The sequence below is a fragment of the Arvicola amphibius genome, chromosome 1, assembly GCF_903992535.2.
Source record: "Arvicola amphibius chromosome 1, mArvAmp1.2, whole genome shotgun sequence".
Lineage (NCBI taxonomy): Eukaryota > Metazoa > Chordata > Mammalia > Rodentia > Cricetidae > Arvicola > Arvicola amphibius.
In genome coordinates, this window is record NC_052047.1 from 92,908,860 (window position 1) to 92,927,124 (window position 18,265).

General features: G+C 38.3%; 1 protein-coding gene across 2 annotated transcripts in view; it reads left to right on the top strand.

The window, feature by feature from the left end:
* The window catches only part of Asb3 (ankyrin repeat and SOCS box containing 3), a 104,954-nt gene that overhangs the window by 74,871 nt on the left and 11,818 nt on the right, over window positions 1-18,265 (top strand). The window contains exon 9 of one of the 2 annotated variants that reach the window (XM_038316869.1): window positions 11,131-11,261. The exons of the other annotated variant lie outside the window; for it this stretch is intronic. Within the exon in view, the coding sequence (XP_038172797.1) occupies window positions 11,131-11,261 (131 nt within the window). The remainder of the gene's footprint in view (window positions 1-11,130; window positions 11,262-18,265) is intronic. 2 annotated transcript variants of the gene reach the window in all.

Sequence of the window (18,265 nt, forward strand, 5' to 3'; positions counted from 1 at the left end):
GTTCCCATTGCTTCTCAGGTTAGCCATTCATAAGAGAGTGTATGGAAGTTGAATAAGGATTCTGTGGTGACAGGATTGTTTCTACCCACTTACAGCCTTAGCAAAAGTTGTCTGGGATAGGTACCTGTAGTATATATAGCATGTGAAAAAAATCTCTTGACCTGACAAATGAGAAAATAGAACCAACGTCTACAGTTGAATAGAGAACATGTTATTTTGTAGAGTTGTAGTGAAACATCTTTTAGCCTTGCAAGAGTTAGTTTCAGGAACTGAACTGAAGTCATTGGGGTTTAACCTGCTGAGCCCTGTCTCTGAGGAACATTCCCTATTTGTGAGAAGAGTTTGCATTTCTTTGGGCTCTACTTTCTACCCGTGCCTTCTCATTATGTGAAAAAAGAGCCTTTAAATGATAGTATGTGACTTTCTCATTATCACTACCTGGAATTATGGAATGCTCATCAGGTTTTGTGCTTAGGACTGCCATCGCTCTCTGACACTCTCTTTCTGACCATGTGCTAGTGAAGAGAGACTGTTCCCTAGAAGGTAGTTTGAGGGGAAAAGTCAATGAAAAGTGAGGAAAACCTTCTGATCCCACTTTGCTAATAACAGATTGAATCTCTGATTGTACTATCAAGAGATTATTTAAAAATTCATAGTTGCCTGTCAAATGCACATGGTTGCCATTCCGTTTATTATTCTATATTAATTTGTACTAAACTCTATTTTAAAGTAATTGAGTGAAATATAAAGATTACTAACAATTCATTGAAATAGCTCTAATTAAAAAGTTTGCATGTTTGTCATAAGTACTCACTCTCCCCAAAAGCATTTTAGTGAGGTAGGAAATACTTTGGGTGCCAGTTATATCTAGTAATTAGCAAAGTTATGTAAATGCCACTGTTGTCTCCCTGAATCTCACAACTTACACTCCTCTGGGGCTAGCTGGCAGCAGATGCCCCTCACTGTTCTAGAAATCCCCTGACTGTGCTTTAAATTTCACAGAACACGTTGGGTAGCGTGGACAGCTCTGACAGTCAGTTCCCCTTTATCCTGTACTCAGGTGGTGCCTGTCTCCAGGACATCCACTTTTTCCTCAACCACTTTCTTCATGTTCTTAACCTAAAACCATTGAGTAACTCCATCTAAATAGCCCAGTCATTTCAACCTTCATATCCTAGAGTTTCCAGGGTGTCCTGTGTGGGTCTCAAATCTCTGTTCTTAGCCATTTTCCTTGAACTACTTCATACATCCATGGGAATTAAATTGTTCTATGACTTAAGGTCAGAAGCTTCCATCTATTCTCAAATGGGAATTTATGACAACTTTTCTTGTTCCTTCTTAGTCCTCAATTAGGAAAACCTTTGAAAGAAAAAGGAGTAAAATTTGCTTGTTACCTTTTGTTCTCTGGCCAACTAGAGAGTATGAAATATTGAATGTAGTCTCAAGGTTCTACAAAATATGCTATCCTTTTCCCCATGTACAAGGAGCTAAGATTTTTGTGGCAATAAATTCTTGGGTGTGTACTCCATTTATTTGATTTATTGAAATGGGAAAATGCTAAGAACTCAATAAACAATCTAATCATTTAATTATTTAGGTTAGCTTTCTTAATTGAAAATGCTAGTTCATATATTTTACTACTGAAGAGTCATTTTATATTCATTAGAAAGAAGTACAGTGGAAACTTTCACTTTGGAAATGAAATTTTTTTGTTTGTTTATTCATTTATTCATTCATTCATTCATTTATTTATTGTTTTCTGGATAGAGTTTCTCAGTATTTATGGAGCCAGTCTTGGAACTCACTCTGTAGACTAGACTGGCCTTGAACTGACAGAGATCCACCTGTCTCTGCCCCCCAAGTGCTGGGATTAAAGGCATGCATCACCACCGCCTGGCAGAAATGAAAATTCTCAATGTAGTCAAATTTTGTTCACTAATCCTTCATTGAAATGGTAAAGTTTTTATACTGAATATGATAAATGTTTTGTCTTCTTGCATCAAGTTATATTCAAAGAACTATTGTAGGAGAAAAATCTTCTGTAAAGATTCTGATATATCAAAACAGATTTTGTTGTTTATTAATAGCACATGTAAGTCTGTTGCTTGACTTAAGCACTCTTAAAAATGTATCTGTCTGAATAATTAATTGCTTGTTGCATTGTAATCTATGGAGCAGAAATATTTCCCAACAATGAATGTAAAACTAAGTCCCTCCCTCCATATTTTAGTGGGAGAAGAGTAGAAAGTGAATGTCAGCTGCACAGTCTGCTGTTGGACTGTCACTGACTTAGGATCCCACGACTGCACTGTAGGATGCAGTGGTCTGTGCAGGCAATAAAGATGCAGTTTCGGTGGCATTATCTGTACTGTGAAATACACTCACACTGCATTAACTAAAGCTGTGCACAGATTTACTTCTTGTGTGTGCTCAGATAACTATACAAATGATTTTGTGTTGGGTCATAGAGAGACCTAAAGTTTATTAAGGTAGAAAAGGAAGCGTTAAGATGGAAATAAGGAACCAGATTGAAGTTTTACCTTGTTTTAATTCTCATGTGCCAAGGAGAGTGTTGGAATATGTTTTGTCATTTTTTGTTTCCTGATAAGTCTTTATTTTACTGAAACTGGGAACTAAAAAGTTTTTTTAAGGCAACTGTGCTGTTTTCAGTTTTTTCTTACATGTTTGTGTATCAAAGAATTAAGAATTAAGGGAGGTGACTCAGCCTTTGCCTACAAGCCTGATGATTGGGACCCACATGACAGGAGAGATCCAGCTCCCCCAAGTTATCATACACAGACACACATGAGTTTTTTAAATTGGAAAGCAATTTTTATGTTCTATTCAGTCATTTCATGTATACTTTCAAATACAGAAAACAAGTTGTTTTGAGACGAGTTTGGAGTATTATTTAGTTTCTTTACCTTCTGTTTCTTTGTGCTTGTGTTTGTGTGGGGTGTATTAATTAGTGTACATGTGTTTGAGGAGGTCTGAGGACACCCAAGTTTCCCTCTGTACACCCCTTCCTTTTCTCAGTGTGCTTTCTGAGAAACCTGCAACTGAACTTTACTTCTAGCCTCCTGTTTTTGTCATCTCTTCAGTTGCTCCCTATTGGATGTCTTCAGAAATTGAACTTGAAAAGAATTTATTTGGTATTAATTGAATAAAAGGAAATAAAAGGAGGACATGACTGTTCCTAAGGAATTGAGGGTCTAATAAAGAGATAGAAGGGAGAACAGAGGCCCAGGTAGAGGTGAGAGACAGAAGTAGAAAGAGGGGTAAACCAGGAGCCAAGAGGTCAGTGTAACAAAAATGGCTGGGTTATATAATGAAGAGAAGCTAGAGGAAGAGACATAACCCTGTCACCCGGCTTGAAAGTTTAGGGTAGGTGGAGTGGTATACCAGCCAGGATGTCTCTTTAACAGGTGACTGTAATACTGAGAGACTGGCAGAGTCTGCTTTGATGTGTTAAATAGGCACCTAGGTTAGAGTTGTCTGGGTTGAGACCTAATGGTAATGCAGTAGACCTGTTTTTCTTCAAAAGGCGTGAGGCTGTCTTAGTTGAGACTTATAGAAGTAATTTTGTTAGGATTCACTGAATTTCATGTGTGTAATGATGTGAAAACTCCTGGAAGATACAATACTGAAGTTTTCATGTTCTATTAATAATCAGTATTTAATATGTTGTAGTCTTGTTTGTTTGTTTGTTTGTTTTGTTTTCCAAGACAGGGTTTCTCTGTATAGCTTTGGAAGGTGTCCTGGAACTCCCTTTGTAGACCAGACTGGCCACGAACTCAGAGATGTGCCTTCCTCTACTTCCTGAGTGCTGGGATTAAAGGTGTGTACCACCACCTCCCAGCCTATATTGTAGAGTTTTAAAAGTGTGTTTATTCTCTTGAATATTATTTCTATAAAGTCTGCAGAAGTAGTTATGCATTATTTAAGATATCTAGGGCATAAAGAATTTTGACATTTAAGTAGCAGAGGTGTTTTAGAAATTGGGACTTACTTTGAATTACTGTTCTATTCCTTAGTTTTCAAATATTTCTAACACTTGGGGAAGGCTCTTGTTGGCAGACTGGTAGGGAATCCTCTGTTTCGAAAGAAGAGAAGAGAAACTATTAGTGTGGAACTGATATTTCTGTTCTTAAAGCTGAATGTTGGATCACCCTTTAGGACTGAATTTTTAATGAGGAAAGTTCTTAGAAGAGCTGCACACTCCTGGGAATGCTGTGGGGGTTGGGGCTGGAGCATTGGGGAGCTATCGTTTCTGTATATTCAGCTTAGTGGTGAATGGAAATATTTGAGCTTTATCCTTTTATATGTTTCTGTGTCTATAGGGATGGCAGGACTACATTTGGCAAGAGAGCTTAGTGGAGAGGAAGTAATGGGAAGCTCACTCAAGACACTGGTGCTTTTTCCAGTGTGAAAAATAGTGCCTGCTCTTCATGAGGGTAGAGATGCCTTGTGAGGCCCCTTAGAGAACTGCGCCCAGAGTCTAGTCCATTTCTAGGAGTACCCTAGATTATTAATGTCTATTGAACTGGCCCTAGCTTTATGGATACTTTCTGTGGTCTTGTTTTTGTTCATCATTAAATTCTTTTTTGTTGTTGTTGCTTATCAGCTTTTTATTGATAATATTAAGACTATAAATGACAACAGGAGAGACAAATGTGATAACTTGCATTTGTCCTCAGACCTTTATAACTTGCAGGTACACACCTTAATAATTTGCATTTGCATGTCATAAAATACCCTCTACTTAGAACATAGTAGGAGTTATACTAAAATTTGTTTGGTGAGGTTGTCCTTTTGAACAGATGAAACCTCTCAGCTGTCAAACTGCATCAGAGATCTTTGAGAAGGTTAATATTTTACTTGAATTATTGAGTTAAAATGTCAGAGAACTTAGGGTCCTCCATGGTCGTCGAGGGCAAGGGCATCAGGACTGTATTTGTCTTCTGCTGTTTAGCACAGGTTTTTTTTTTTTTTTGCTTTTTTTCTTTTTTTATTGGTATTTATTGAGCTCTACATTTTTCTCTGCTCCCCTCCCTACCTTCAATCCTCCCTTAAAGTCCCCTGATGGAAGACTCGCACTGGTTAATAAAGAAACTGCCTTGGCTTTTTGATAGGGCAGGATTTAGATAGGTGGAGTAGACAGAACAGAATGCTGGGAAGAAAGGAAGTTAGTCAGATGCTTCAGGCAGTCGCCATGCCTCTCCTCTCAGAGACAGATGCCATGGAGCCAGCCACCAGGTCATACGTGCTGAATCTTTCCCGGTAAGCCACCACCTTGTGGTGCTACACACATTCCTAAATACGGGTTAAAACAAGATATGAGAATTAGCTAATAAGAGGCTGAAACTAATGGGCCAGGCAGTGTTTAAATGAATACAGTTTGTGTGTCATTATTTCAGGTGTAGAGCTAGCCATGCTGGAGCTGGGCAAGACAAAAAATCAGGCCTGCTCGTCTCCTCACTACAGTCCCCATGCTCCAATTTACTCAGGAGATCTTGTCTTTTTCTATTTTCTACTTCCCATGTAGATTATATCTATGTAAGTCTCTCTTAGTGTGTGCATTGTTGTCTAAATTCTCTGGGATTGTGGTTTGTAGACTGGCTTTCTTTGCTTTATGTTTAAAAACCACCTATGAATGAGTACGTGTGATAATTGTCTTTCTGTGCTAGGTTACCTCACTCAAAATAATGTTTTCTAGCTCCATCCTATTTTCCTGCAAAATTTAAGCTGTCGTTATTTTTTCTGCTGTGTAATACTCCATTGTGTAAATGTACCACATTTTTCTTATTCATTCTTCGATTGAGGGGCATTTAGGTTGTATCCAGGTTCCAGCTATGACAAACAAATCTGCTATGAACATAGTTGAGCACATGTCCTTGTGGCACGATTGAGCATCTTTTGGATATATACCCAAAAGTGGTATTACTGCATCTTGAGGATGGTTGTTTCCTAATTTTCCGAGAAATCGCCACACTGACATCCAAAGGGGCTGTACCAGCTTGCATTCCCACCAGCAATGCAGAAGTGTTCTTTTTTCTCCCCAACCTCTCTAGCATAAGTTGTCATCAGTGTTTTTGATCTTGGCCATTCTTATAGGTGAAAGATGGAATCTCAGAGTTGTTTTGATTTGCATTTCTCTGATGACTAAGGATGTTGAACATTTCCTTAAGTGTCTTTCAGCCATTTTAGATTCCTCTGTTGAGAGTTCTCTGTTTAGGTCTGTACTCCACTTTTTTTATTGGATTATGTGATCTTTTGGTGTTCAATTTCTTGAGTTCTTTGTATAATTTGGAGATCAGACCTCTGTCTGATGTGGGGTTAATGAAGATCTTTTCCCATTCTGTAGGCTGTTGTTTTGTCTATTTGACTGTGTCCTTTGCTTTACATAAGCTTTTCGGTTTCAGGAGGTCCCATTTATTGTTTCTCTCAGTGTCTGAGCTACTGGGGTTATATTTAGGAAGTGGTTCCCTGTACCAATGCGTTCAAGTGTACTTCCCACTTTTTCTTCTGTAAGGTACAATGTGGCTGGCTTTATGCTGAAGGCTTTGATCCATTTGCATTTGAGTTTTGTGCATGGTGATAGATATGGGTTTATTTTCATGTTGATATCCAGTTATGCCCGCACCACTTGTTAAATATGCTTTCTTTTTTCCATTTGATATTTTTTGCTTCTTTATCAAAGATCAGGTGTTCTGAGGTGTGTGGAATGATATCCAGGTCTTCTATTCAGTTCCATTGGTCCTCCTGTCTGTTCTTAATCCAATACCAGGCTTTTTTCAGTACTGTAGCTCAGTAGTAGAGTTTTAAGTCAGAGATTGTGATGCCTCCAGAAGTTCTTTTATTACATAGGATTGTCTTGGCTATCTTGGGTTTTTTGCTTTTCCAAATGATGGTGAGTACCATTCTTTTTACATCTTTAAAGAATTTTGCTGGGATTTTGATGGGCATTGCGGTGAATCTGTAGATTGCTTTTGGTAAGATTGTCATTTTTCCCATGTTAATTCTGCCTACCTAAGAGCATAGGAGATCTTTCCACTTTCCAGTGTCTTCTTCAATTTCTTTCTTCAAAGATTTAAAGTTCTTGTCATACAAGTCTTCTGCTTGTTTGGTTAGAGTTACTCTGAGATATTTTATTTTATTTGTGGCTATTGTGAAGGGTGTTGATTCTTTGATTTCTTCCCCAGCCCTTTTATCATCTGTGTACAGGAGGGCTACTGATTTTTTTTTTTTTTTTTTTTGTTAATCTTGTATTCTGCTACATTGCTGAAAGTGTTTATGAGTTGTAGAAGTTCCTTGATAAAATTTTGGGGATCACTTATGTAAACTGTCATATCATCAGCAAACAGTGAGAGTTTGACTTCTTCTTTTCCAATTTGTATTCCCTTGATCTCCCTTTGGTGCCTTATTGCTCTAGCTAGGTCCTCAAGAATTATATTGAATAGATATGGAGAGAATAGACAACCTGGTGTCGTTCCTGATTTCAGTGAAATCGCTGTGAGTTTCTCTTCATTTAGTTTGATGTTGGCTGTTGGCTTGCTGTATATTTCCTTAATTATGTTTAGTTATGTTCCTTGTATCCCTTCTCTCTCCAAGACCTTTATCATGAAGGGATGTTGTATTTTGTCAAATGCTTTTTTGGCATCTAATAAGATGATCATGTGGTTTTTAGTTTTTAGCTTGTTTATATGGTGGATTTTGTTGACAGATTTTCCTATGTTGAACCATCCCTGCATCTGTGGGATGAAGCCGACTTTATCATGGTGGATGATGGTTCTGATGTTTTCTTGGATTCGACTTGCCATTATTTTATTTAGTATTTTTGCATCAATGTTTATGAGTGAGATTGGTCTGTAATTTTCTTTCTTAGTATTCTCTTTTCTGTGATATGGGTATCAGGGTAGTTGTAACCTTATAAAAAGGGTTTGGCAATGTTCCCTTTATTTCTATTCTGTGGAATAATTTGAGGAGTATTGGTATTAGTTCTTCCCTGAAAGTCTTGTAGAATTCTGAGCTGAAACCATCTGGTCCTGGGCTTTTTTTGGTTGGGAGACTTTTGATGGCTGTTTCTATTTCTTCAGCAGTTATAGGTCTGTTTAATTTGCTTATCTGGTCTTGATTTAATTTTGGTAAGTGATATTTATCCAGAAAGTTGTCCATTTTTTTTAAGTTTTTCAATTTTGTGGAGTGCAGGTTTTCAAAATATGACCTGATGATCCTCTATTTCTTCCATGTCCGTTGTCATGTCCCCCTTTTCATTTCTGATTTTGTTAATTTGGATGTCCTCTCTCTGCTTTTTGGTTAGTTTGAATAAAGGTTTGTCTATTTTCTTGAGTTTCTGGAAGAACCAGCTCTTTGTCTCATTGATTCTTTGTATTGTTTTCTTTGTTTCTATTTTGTTGATTTCAACTCTCCCTTTGATTATTTCCTGCCATCTAGTTCTCTAATGTGAGTTTGCTTCTTTTTGTTCTAAAGTTTTCAAATGTTCTGTTAATTCACTAGTGTGGGATTTTTTTTTAGCTTCTTTATGTAGGCATTTAGTGCTATGAACTTGCCTCTTAACACTGCTTTCATTGTGTCCTATAAATTTGGGTATGTTGTGTGGTCATTTTCATTGAATTTTAGGAAGTCTTTAATTTCCCCCTTTATTTCTTCCTTGACCCATTGATGATTCAGGTGAGCATTGTTTACTTTCTATGTGTTTGTGGGTTTTCTGGAATCAGTATTGCTGTTGACTTCTAGTTTTAAACCATGGTGATCTGATAAGGTACATTGATTTATTCCATTTTTTATGTATTTTGGAGGTTTGCTTTGTTACTGAGTATGTGGTCAATTTTTGACACGGTTCCATGAGGTGCTGTGAAGAAGTTATATTCTTTTCTGTTTGGATGGAATATTCTGTAGATGTCTGTTAAGTCCATTTGAGTCATAACATCTGTTAGTTCTCTTATTTCTCTGTTCATTTTTTGTCTGATTCTCCTCTCCAGTGGTGAAAGGGAAGTCTTGAAGTCTCCCACTATTAGTGTGTGGGGTATAATGTATGATTTAAGCCTTAAAAGTGTTTCTTTGACATATGAGGGTGTCTTTGTATTTGGGACATAGATGTTGAAATTTCCTCTTGATGGATTTTTTCCTGTGACTAATAGGAAATGTCCTTCGTTGTCTCTTAGCTTGAAGTCTATTTTGTTAGATATTAGGATAGCTACACCCGCTTGTTTCTTTGGTCCATTTGATTGGTTTATTTTTTTCCCAACCATTTACTCTGAGACAATGTCTGTCTTTGAGGTTGAGATATGTTTCTTGTATGCAGAAGAGGGATGGATTCTGTTTTCATATCCAATCTGTTAGCCTGTGCCTTTTTTATAATGAGTTGAGTCCATTTACATTAAGGGATATTAATGACCAGTGGTTGCTATCTCCTGCTAATTTAGTTTTTATCATTGGTGATCTTAATTTGTGCATTTTTTCTTTTTCTGGAGTTGCTGTAATGAGATCATCAATTGTGTGTGTTTTTGTTGTTGTAGCCATCTTCCTTGGGTTGGAGTTTTCTTTCTAGTATTTTTTGTAGGGTTGGATTAGTGGCTAGGTATTGATGAAATCTAGATTTGTCATGGAACATCTTGTTTTGTCCTTCTATGGTTACTGACAGTTTTGCTGGATATAGTAGTCTGGGGTGGCATCCATGGCCTCTTAATGTCTGCATAATGTTTGACCAGGACCTTATGGCTTTCATTGTCTCCACTGGGAAGTCAGGTGTAATTCTGATGGTCTACCTTTATGTTATTTGGCTTTTTTCCTTTGCAGCTCTTAATATTTTTCTTTACTCTGTATGTTAATGTTTTGATTATTATGTGGTAAGAGGTCTTTTTTTTGGATCCAGTCTATTTGGTATTCTGTAAGCTTCTTGAATCTTCATAGGCATATCTTTCTTTTTTTCAGTTTCTTTTTTATGTATTTATTTATTTATTTATTTATTTCAAATTTCGGGAAAGTTTTCTTCTATGATTTTCCTAAATAAATTTTCTGTGCCTTTGAGTTGAACTTCTCCTTCTTCTATACCTATTATTCTAAGATTTTGCCCTTTTATGGTGTCCCACATTCCATGGATATTTTGGGTTAAGCTTTTGTTAGATTTAATGTTTTCTTCAATTGATGAGTCTATTTCCTTTATTGTATCTTCAGTGCTTGAGATTTTCTCTTCCATTTCTTGTATCTATTATTCATGCTTGTGTTTGTGATTCCTGATCTTTTTCTCATCATTTCTGTTTCCATAATTCCTTCGGCTTGTGTTTTCTTTATTTTTTCTATCTCGGTTTTCAAGTCCTGAATAGTTTCTTTTATAGGTTTGAGTTCTTTTTCTTGTTTTTTTTTTTTTTTTTAAAGTGTTTGGGTGATATCTTCCAATTTTTTGTTTTTTTCCCCTCCATTTCTTTAAGGGAATTTCTAATTTCATTTTTAAGAATTTCAAACATTCTCTTGAGGTTATTTTTTAGATCATTTTCTTCTGGTTTATCCATATTTGGTTGTTCAGGTCTTGCTGTTGTAGGGTCTTTAGTTTTTACTGGTATTGTGTTGCTCTCTGTGGTGTAGTGTGTGATCTTACCTTTTCTACTCTTCTTTTCCTCTAATAGGCGTGGTTGGGACTGTCTGAGATTCTGTTGAAGAGTCTTCTAGGTGCCAGTGAATCCGAAGCTCAGATGGTTGATTCTCATGGTACAGTCAGTGTCACAGTTCTAGTTCCCCATTGGTTACTCCGTGTTCCCTTGGAGTTTACTGGCTCAGTCCTGATCCCGGGACTGGGTCTGCTCCTGGCTTCTGCTCCTTGGTGTAGCTTGTTTTTTCTGTGTAAGTAGTTCAGTCCCACTCCGGTTCTGGTGGAGATCGCAGATTCTGAGTCAGGTCATTGGCTCAATTCTGGTCTGCCAGTATCCCAGGACTGGATTTGCTCCTTGCTTCTGCTCCTAGTGGAGCTTGTTTTCTCCAGCCCTCTCTGTCCTAGGAGTCTCATCATTAAGTTCTTCTTGTATAAAAGGAATGTGATATTTGCTTTTAGTACTAGCCCTAAATATGTTAATATTTTGCTTTTGATGGCCTGTTAACATGTTGTTTATACAGGGTTAACTCAGTCAACGATGATGTCCTTATTTTTACTTTGGAATTTTCTAATTGGAAGAGACTTCCACCACCTGTTGAAAAGATGATCTCTGCTCGTGCAAACTCTTCTTGGGCTCTTCAGCAACATATGGGTGAGAAAGCACAGATTCAAATACACTGCTACTTTTCCTTCTCTTGGTTTTCTTGCTACATTGAAATTTTTTGTGGATTTGTTATAGAACATATAGTAAATTAGGCAGAATTTGCATTTCTCTACATGTAGAAAGGGTGAGGAAAGGATAGTAATTTTCTCTAAGAATTGTGTCTGTTCATAAGTTTAACCTACTGATCTTATAGACAGTGGTCAGTTGACAGTTTTTACTCAGTAATATCCTTTTGTTTTCATAAAGTTATATAAGCAAAATATTTTTATATTCAAAAGAATGTTGAACTTAATTTTTCTTCACAAATTTGGGTTCTCTCTATAATATGCTATCATCTCTGAAGGGAAATACTAACATATTCTATTTACTCTATCTCTACTGTCAGTATATACTATTATATATATACACATATGTGTGTGCGTGTGTATATATATATATATATATATATATTATATCAGTTTTTGGTATACCCTGTGATGTAGTTGGAGGCGGCTTGTTTCTTTCCTGGATGCCCAGAAGCCCAGCCACAAAATAACCACACAGAAACGATATTAATTAAATTACTTCTTTACCCATTAGCTATAGCTTCTTATTGGCTATCTTTTATATCTTAATTTAACCCATTTCCATTAATCTGTGTATCACCACGAGGCTGTGGCTTACTGGGTAAAGTTCTGATGTCTGCCTCCAGTGGGGCCATGTGGCTTCTCACTGACTCCACCTTCTTTCTCCCAGCATTCAGCCTAGTTTTTCCTGCCTACCTGTGTTCTGCCCTGTAATAGGTCCAAAACAGTTTCTTTATTAGCCAGTGGTATTCACAGCTTACAAGGGGAATCTCATATCACTGTGAGCTGGGTTGAAATTCTGCAACTGATTGTTTTGTTGTTACTTCTTTAGAGAGGCTCTTTCTATATAGCCCAGGCTGTCCTAAAACTCTTGGTCTTCCTGCCATAACTTTTCACATTCTGAGATTACAAGTGTATGTTACTATGAATTTTTGTCTTTGTTTAGAGTGTTGTTTACAAGTTGTATAATGGAAAGGAAAAAAGCTAAACAGAGGAGATTCAGAGTTCTTGTTTTGATAAGAAAAAGGGGAAATGCTGTGAGATAATGCTCTTGTACATGGTAAAGATTTGTCATTCATATTAGTTTACTAAAATACTAATTGGCCAGTAACCAGGCAGGAAGTATAGGTGGGACAAGACTAAGAGAATTCTGGGAAGAGGAAAGGCATAGATCTAGATGTAGAGGAAGCAAGATGAAATGTCTCACTGAGAAAAGGTACCAAGCCACATGGCTAAGCATAAATGAGAATTATGGGTTAATTTCAGCTGTAAGAGCTAGTTAATAATGAAGCTGAGCTAATAGGCCAAACAGTTTATAATTAATATAAACCTCTGTGTGGTTTTTTTTTTGGACTGAATGGCTGTGGGATTGGGCAAGATAGAAACTTCCATCAACATGTTACTAGTCATTCATGGTGATTGATATTTAAATGACTATACTAAAACAAAATTTTCAAAACTTATTATACTTATTAAAAATTTTTTAAGATAGGTAAAATTAAAGACTACTCAGTGGGAGATTTTATGTAAGAAATTAAGTTTCAACATAAATATGCAAGGTATTCCTACATATTTATTCATATTTATTTAATTTTTACCATATGTTGTGAGGTTATATGTTTTAAGTTATGAGAATTGTTTCATGTCTATTTTTGCATAAAATGAGTCTCCAAAAATGGAGTTTGAATAGGTCTTTGACCAATAAACCTATATGTGTGTGTGTGTGTGTGTGTGTGTGTGTGTGTGTATATGTCTTCTAGTTTCTTGGAAAATTCCATTTCAGTAAACTTTTTTAACCTAAAGCCTCCAGAGGAAAATATGCTCCTGAATTAAGTGTACTGAGACTGCGAGAATGTTTCTGTTGATGCATAGTTTTCTGTTTGGAGTCTCCAAGCCTTCCAGTTGAGAATTTCTTTAATGATAATGTGGGAATGTTCTCCTGCATGAAATCCACAATGTTGGTATTTGCATATGCTTTTACTAATTGTGTACTTGCAGCATCCAAAAACAAATATCTGTTCTTGCGGGACAGTGGATTTGGGAACAGAGAAAAATCAAAAGAGAAGTGCATATGCCAAACAGGAAACTATGACTGTGCATCTGAAACTATGTTCAAATTTCTTCTGAAGACCTCACCACATGGCGGGTGTGTCTAGATCAGAGATTCTCACCCTTAACCCTCATTTTACTTACAAGTTCTTGTGCTCTTCCTGTTTCCTAGTTCAGTAGGTCTAAGAGCTTGGAGAACATTATTTTCCCAGAGAATGGCTCAGAGCCTGGCAGTTGTTTCCTATTCATCTCATTCACAGTAGTGGTGTTTCAATGGTGTGTGTGGATTTTGGCCACTATTTGAAAACAAGTTTTGATTGTCACAACCATTGAGCTATTATTGTTATCTGGGTGGTAATATATTAGATTCCAAAGCAGGGTATAGTGGCTCATACCTTTAATCTCTGCATTCAGAAAGCTGAGACAAGAAGACCACTAGTTCAAGGCTAGCTTGAGCTATATTGTGAGGCCAGCCTGTTTCCACATAATGCTGCAGTTTTAAAAACAACAGACAGGTTAATACCTATATAAGAGACCTTTAGTTACTTTATAATGTGATGAAGGCAACCATTGTTAATTTTATGCATTGAAAAGCTTGTTAATTACCTTCAGAAATCGCACATATTCTTTGTGGTGCTGTCATACATTGTTAATTCCAGCACTCAGGAGGAAGAGACAGGTGGATCTCTGAGTTTGAGGACAGCCTAATCTACAGTGTGAGTTCCAGGGGGCAGCCAGGGCTACACAGAGAAAACTGTGTCAAAAAACAGAGAAAGAACATATAGAGTGCTTGAGCTGGACATGGTGTGGTGTATGTCTCAAATCCCAGCTCTCAGATAGTGTTATGGGAATCCTACCTGAAATGACCATACAGCTATAGTTTAAATCCAATTGAAAGTCTTTATTGCAGCTGGCTTGGACTACATTCAAGTATTTCAGACCTAAGCATATCCCTGAGCATTTAGAGCAAGGAACTTTTAAAGGCAAAACCAACATCCTTGTATCTTGCTCAGCAGAAGCAGGGGAAGGTTTGCACAGGCAAGCACTTTAACAGAAGCTAAATTACCTGAGCCATCTTGACCTTGGCTTCCTAGAATAGAGCTGGGTAATTTCCTATGGATTCTCCATGAAGGAGATCAAATTCTAGGTGAGCCTAAAATGACCTCAGCAAGAGCAGAAGATGGAGGAACTATCTTGTGCTGTCACATTTTCTACTGGTTCTATGGAAATGAGACAAATCATTGACTCATGCTGTTCTAGAGGATCATAGTTGCCCTAAAGGCCAGTAGTTTAGTTGGCCATCCAGTTGAGGATGTAGGCTCTGATCATTAGCTTGCTCAGAACACGAGGCAATGTCCATAAAAATGCTGACAGTAAGGTAGTCAGCCATGTAGACTAAGTAATTAGAGCCTAATACTGATTATCTCTCTCTCCTTTCCTTCTTTTCTTTGAGGCTTTCTCTGGTCATGGCCTCTGCACGGGGGTTACCACAGCATGGGTGGGTGGTCTGGTGTAGCCAGTGAGCCAGTGGGATAGCATGCACTGTCTTGGAGCAGTGAATTAATGACCTGAATAGTTCAAGACAATTTACCCCTTCCATTTTAGATCTGTTTCTCCAACAAGCAGAAAGATTAGCACTCTCAGCTCCACCACTATGCCTTCCATCAGGAAGATAATGGACTGATCCTCTGAAACTGGAAGCAATCCACCTTAGTTAACTATTTTCTTTATAAGAATTGCTATGGTCATGGTGTTTCTTCAGAGAAATAGAAAACACTAACTAAGACAAGCAGCACTGATCAAGTATTTCAATGGTAGGAAAAAACATCCTTTGAGTCTATTCCCAAGAGTGGTATAGGTAGATCTTAAGGTGCTGCTGCTGATTTCCATAGTGGCTATACATGTTTGCACTCCCACCAGCAATGTTCCCCTTATTCTAAATCCTTGGCAGCATGAGCTGTCATCTGTCATTTGTTTTTTTCATCTTAACCATCTGACAAGTATAAGAAAGTGGTCATCAGTGAGCAAAGGTCAAGATAGAATATGGGTTGCTGGTTTATAGCCTTATTAAATGTCACCTCCTGTGTTGGTCTGAATAAGAATTGCCCCCATAGACTCATAGATTTGAATGCTTGGTCATGAGGGAGTGGTGCTATTTTACAGGGGTTAGGAGGAGTGGCCTTGTTGGATTAGGTATGGCCTTGTTGGATTAGGTGTGGCCTTGTTTAGCATGTCACTGGGGTTGGCTTTTGGGTTTTTTTCAGAAGCCTAAGAGAGACCCAGTGTCTCTCTCTGCCTACTGCCTGAAAATCTGGATGTGAGCTCTCAGCTACTCTCTAGCACTGTGCCTGTCTGCATGTCACTATGCTCCCTGCCATGATGAAAATGGGCTGCATCTTGCTTACTCTGAAACAGTAAGCAAGTCCCCAAGTAAATGGTGGGTTTTTTTTTTTTTTGAAGGTTGCTGTGGTAATGGCGTCTCTTCATAGCAACAGAACTCTAAGACATTTTCCCTGTACCTGCCTTCCTCAGTTCTGAGATTCATGTCTGAATCTGTCATGGGGGTTAGACTATGACCCTGCAATCATACCCATAGCAAAACCCACAACACTAAGGGATTAGAGGGGCATGAAGTTTATGGGACCATGGATGAGATGAAATCTTAATGGACCCATAGTCTAGGATACAGTCCATTTGGTGACAGTAGCTGTGGCTTCCACTTTCTTGACCTGGATGTTTGTATCCATGGTGCAATGCTACCTTCACACATCCAAGAGTGGAGAATATCACTATATAGGTTCTTTCCAAGGTGCTTTCGGTGTCCCTTGGCAACCTGCTTGACCCAGACTGTATCACCAGGCTCAAATAGGGGAGATTGGTGGTGGACTTGAAGGTCAGCTGGGTCTCTCAGATACATAGTACCGTGAATAGCTTTTATGGAGGATCGGGGTGAGGGGGCTTTAGTGACTCGAGAAAGGAATGGTTAAATTAAATGAATTTTGCTATTCTGCTAGTCTTTGAGCTTTGGAAGCAGTAGGGGAGATTTTGAAACAATCTCATAGTGAGTAAATTCTTTCTGTATAGTGTAGTGGGCCAAAAACAAAGCAATCCTCCTAATCCTTCAAGTAGTTCCACTATCTAATGATGAAGCATTCAAATATATGAGCCTGTGAAGGGTATTCTTTTTCAGACCACCTCAGGAACAGGCTAAAGCAACCAGATATAAACCCGCACAGTTACAACCATCTTGTTTTGGACAAAGATGCCAACAACATATTGGAAAAAGACAGCCTTTTAACAAATGGGGCTGGTACCCAACTGTAGCAGAATGATTTGAGATTCCTACTTCTTACCCTGACAAAAATCAACTGTAAATAGGACAAAGACCTAATTTGAAGATGCAAAACTCTGTGAAACTGTTAGAAGAAAAGTAGGGGAAATACTTCAAAATACAGACAAGAGGTAGGGACTTTCTGGCTAGCACTCCAGTGTATCAGAAAATAATGCTAACACTTCACAAGTCACCTTCATGAAATTAAATGCTTGTTTAAAGAAAATGCTGAGTGAAGTTTTTTTCACTTCAGATGGGAGAGAAATCTCTGATCTTTACATCAAACACAAGATTATTTCTAGAATATAGTAACCCCCCCCATAAAACCAGCAGCAACAACAACAAAAAAAAAGCAATGGGCCAATGAACAAACAGTTCACAAAGGTTGAAATGGCCAGTAAACCTGGGAAAATATTCACCTCTCCAGCCATTAGGGAAGTGTGAACTAAAACTGCATTGAAAACCCATTGGTAAGTATTTTCAAATCCCTGGTAATGAGTTTCCCTGCCAATGCAGTGCAATATGTCAGATCAGGTCAAAATCAAAGTCTAGGTTTAATGAGCAAAACAACTTTTGGATGTTTCTTGGGGGGTGGAAGTAGGAGAGAAATCATACTGCTGCTTCCAAGGAGGGAGCCATAAATACCCTATAAGCAAGGTCTTTGGGTAGCTCCAGGAGAGGAGCTGCCTATGGCAGGCTTAGTGAGACCAGAGTGGAGATTTCCAACATCTCAACCTTTGGGTTTCTAAGGGTACCGTTTCAAGTCTATCTAATTCCTGCTGGCATAGGACAGTGTAGAGAGGGGAGTCCTGAGTCAGTGGACTCATGCTTGGTGGGTGGTGGGTGAAGAAGCATTCGGTCAACTGCCATCCTGGAGACCTCATGGGTCTATTTCTTGAGAAAGTGAATAAGGAAGGTTGCTAGGAGAAAAAGTAGATTATTAGCATCGGCCCTATGGACAGGACTAGCCATAGGAAGAGTGATGCCTGTCAGGGGGAATGAAGCAGATGTGCTCTGGTTGTACAGATGAGGCAAGGGTTAACGAGCCAGATGCAAAAGAGCAGATATACTGTTCATTGGGACATTTTGAAAAATTAGAGGGTCAGGGGTTCCAGATGGCCAGACCATTTATCCTGCATAGGTTCCTGTTTCAATCTGGGGAGGTGGTACTAGCACTGATGTCCCCGGAGTTTGGGGGGATGGCACATCAAATTGGGGATAATATGCTTCAGGAGTACCTGAGCCATCACAGAGTGTTTCCCTGGATTGGGGCTCACCTCCATCCCTCCTATAAAGGTATCACTAAGAGTTAAGATATAATGGAGCTTATTATGAGTGGACATGTGGGTGAAGTCACCCTACTTGTAGGCATTTAATTGGTGTCTTCAGAATAGGTGCAGGGACTGGCATTATCTGTCGGCCCCCCTGTGGGTTGGCCTTGGCATAAGTCTGGCAGGAGGAGTGGACCTGTCTAGAGATTGATCCTCCAGGCTAGATTCATTGATAGAATTCTTTGGCCAGGAACTTACAGATGTCTGTAAGACAAA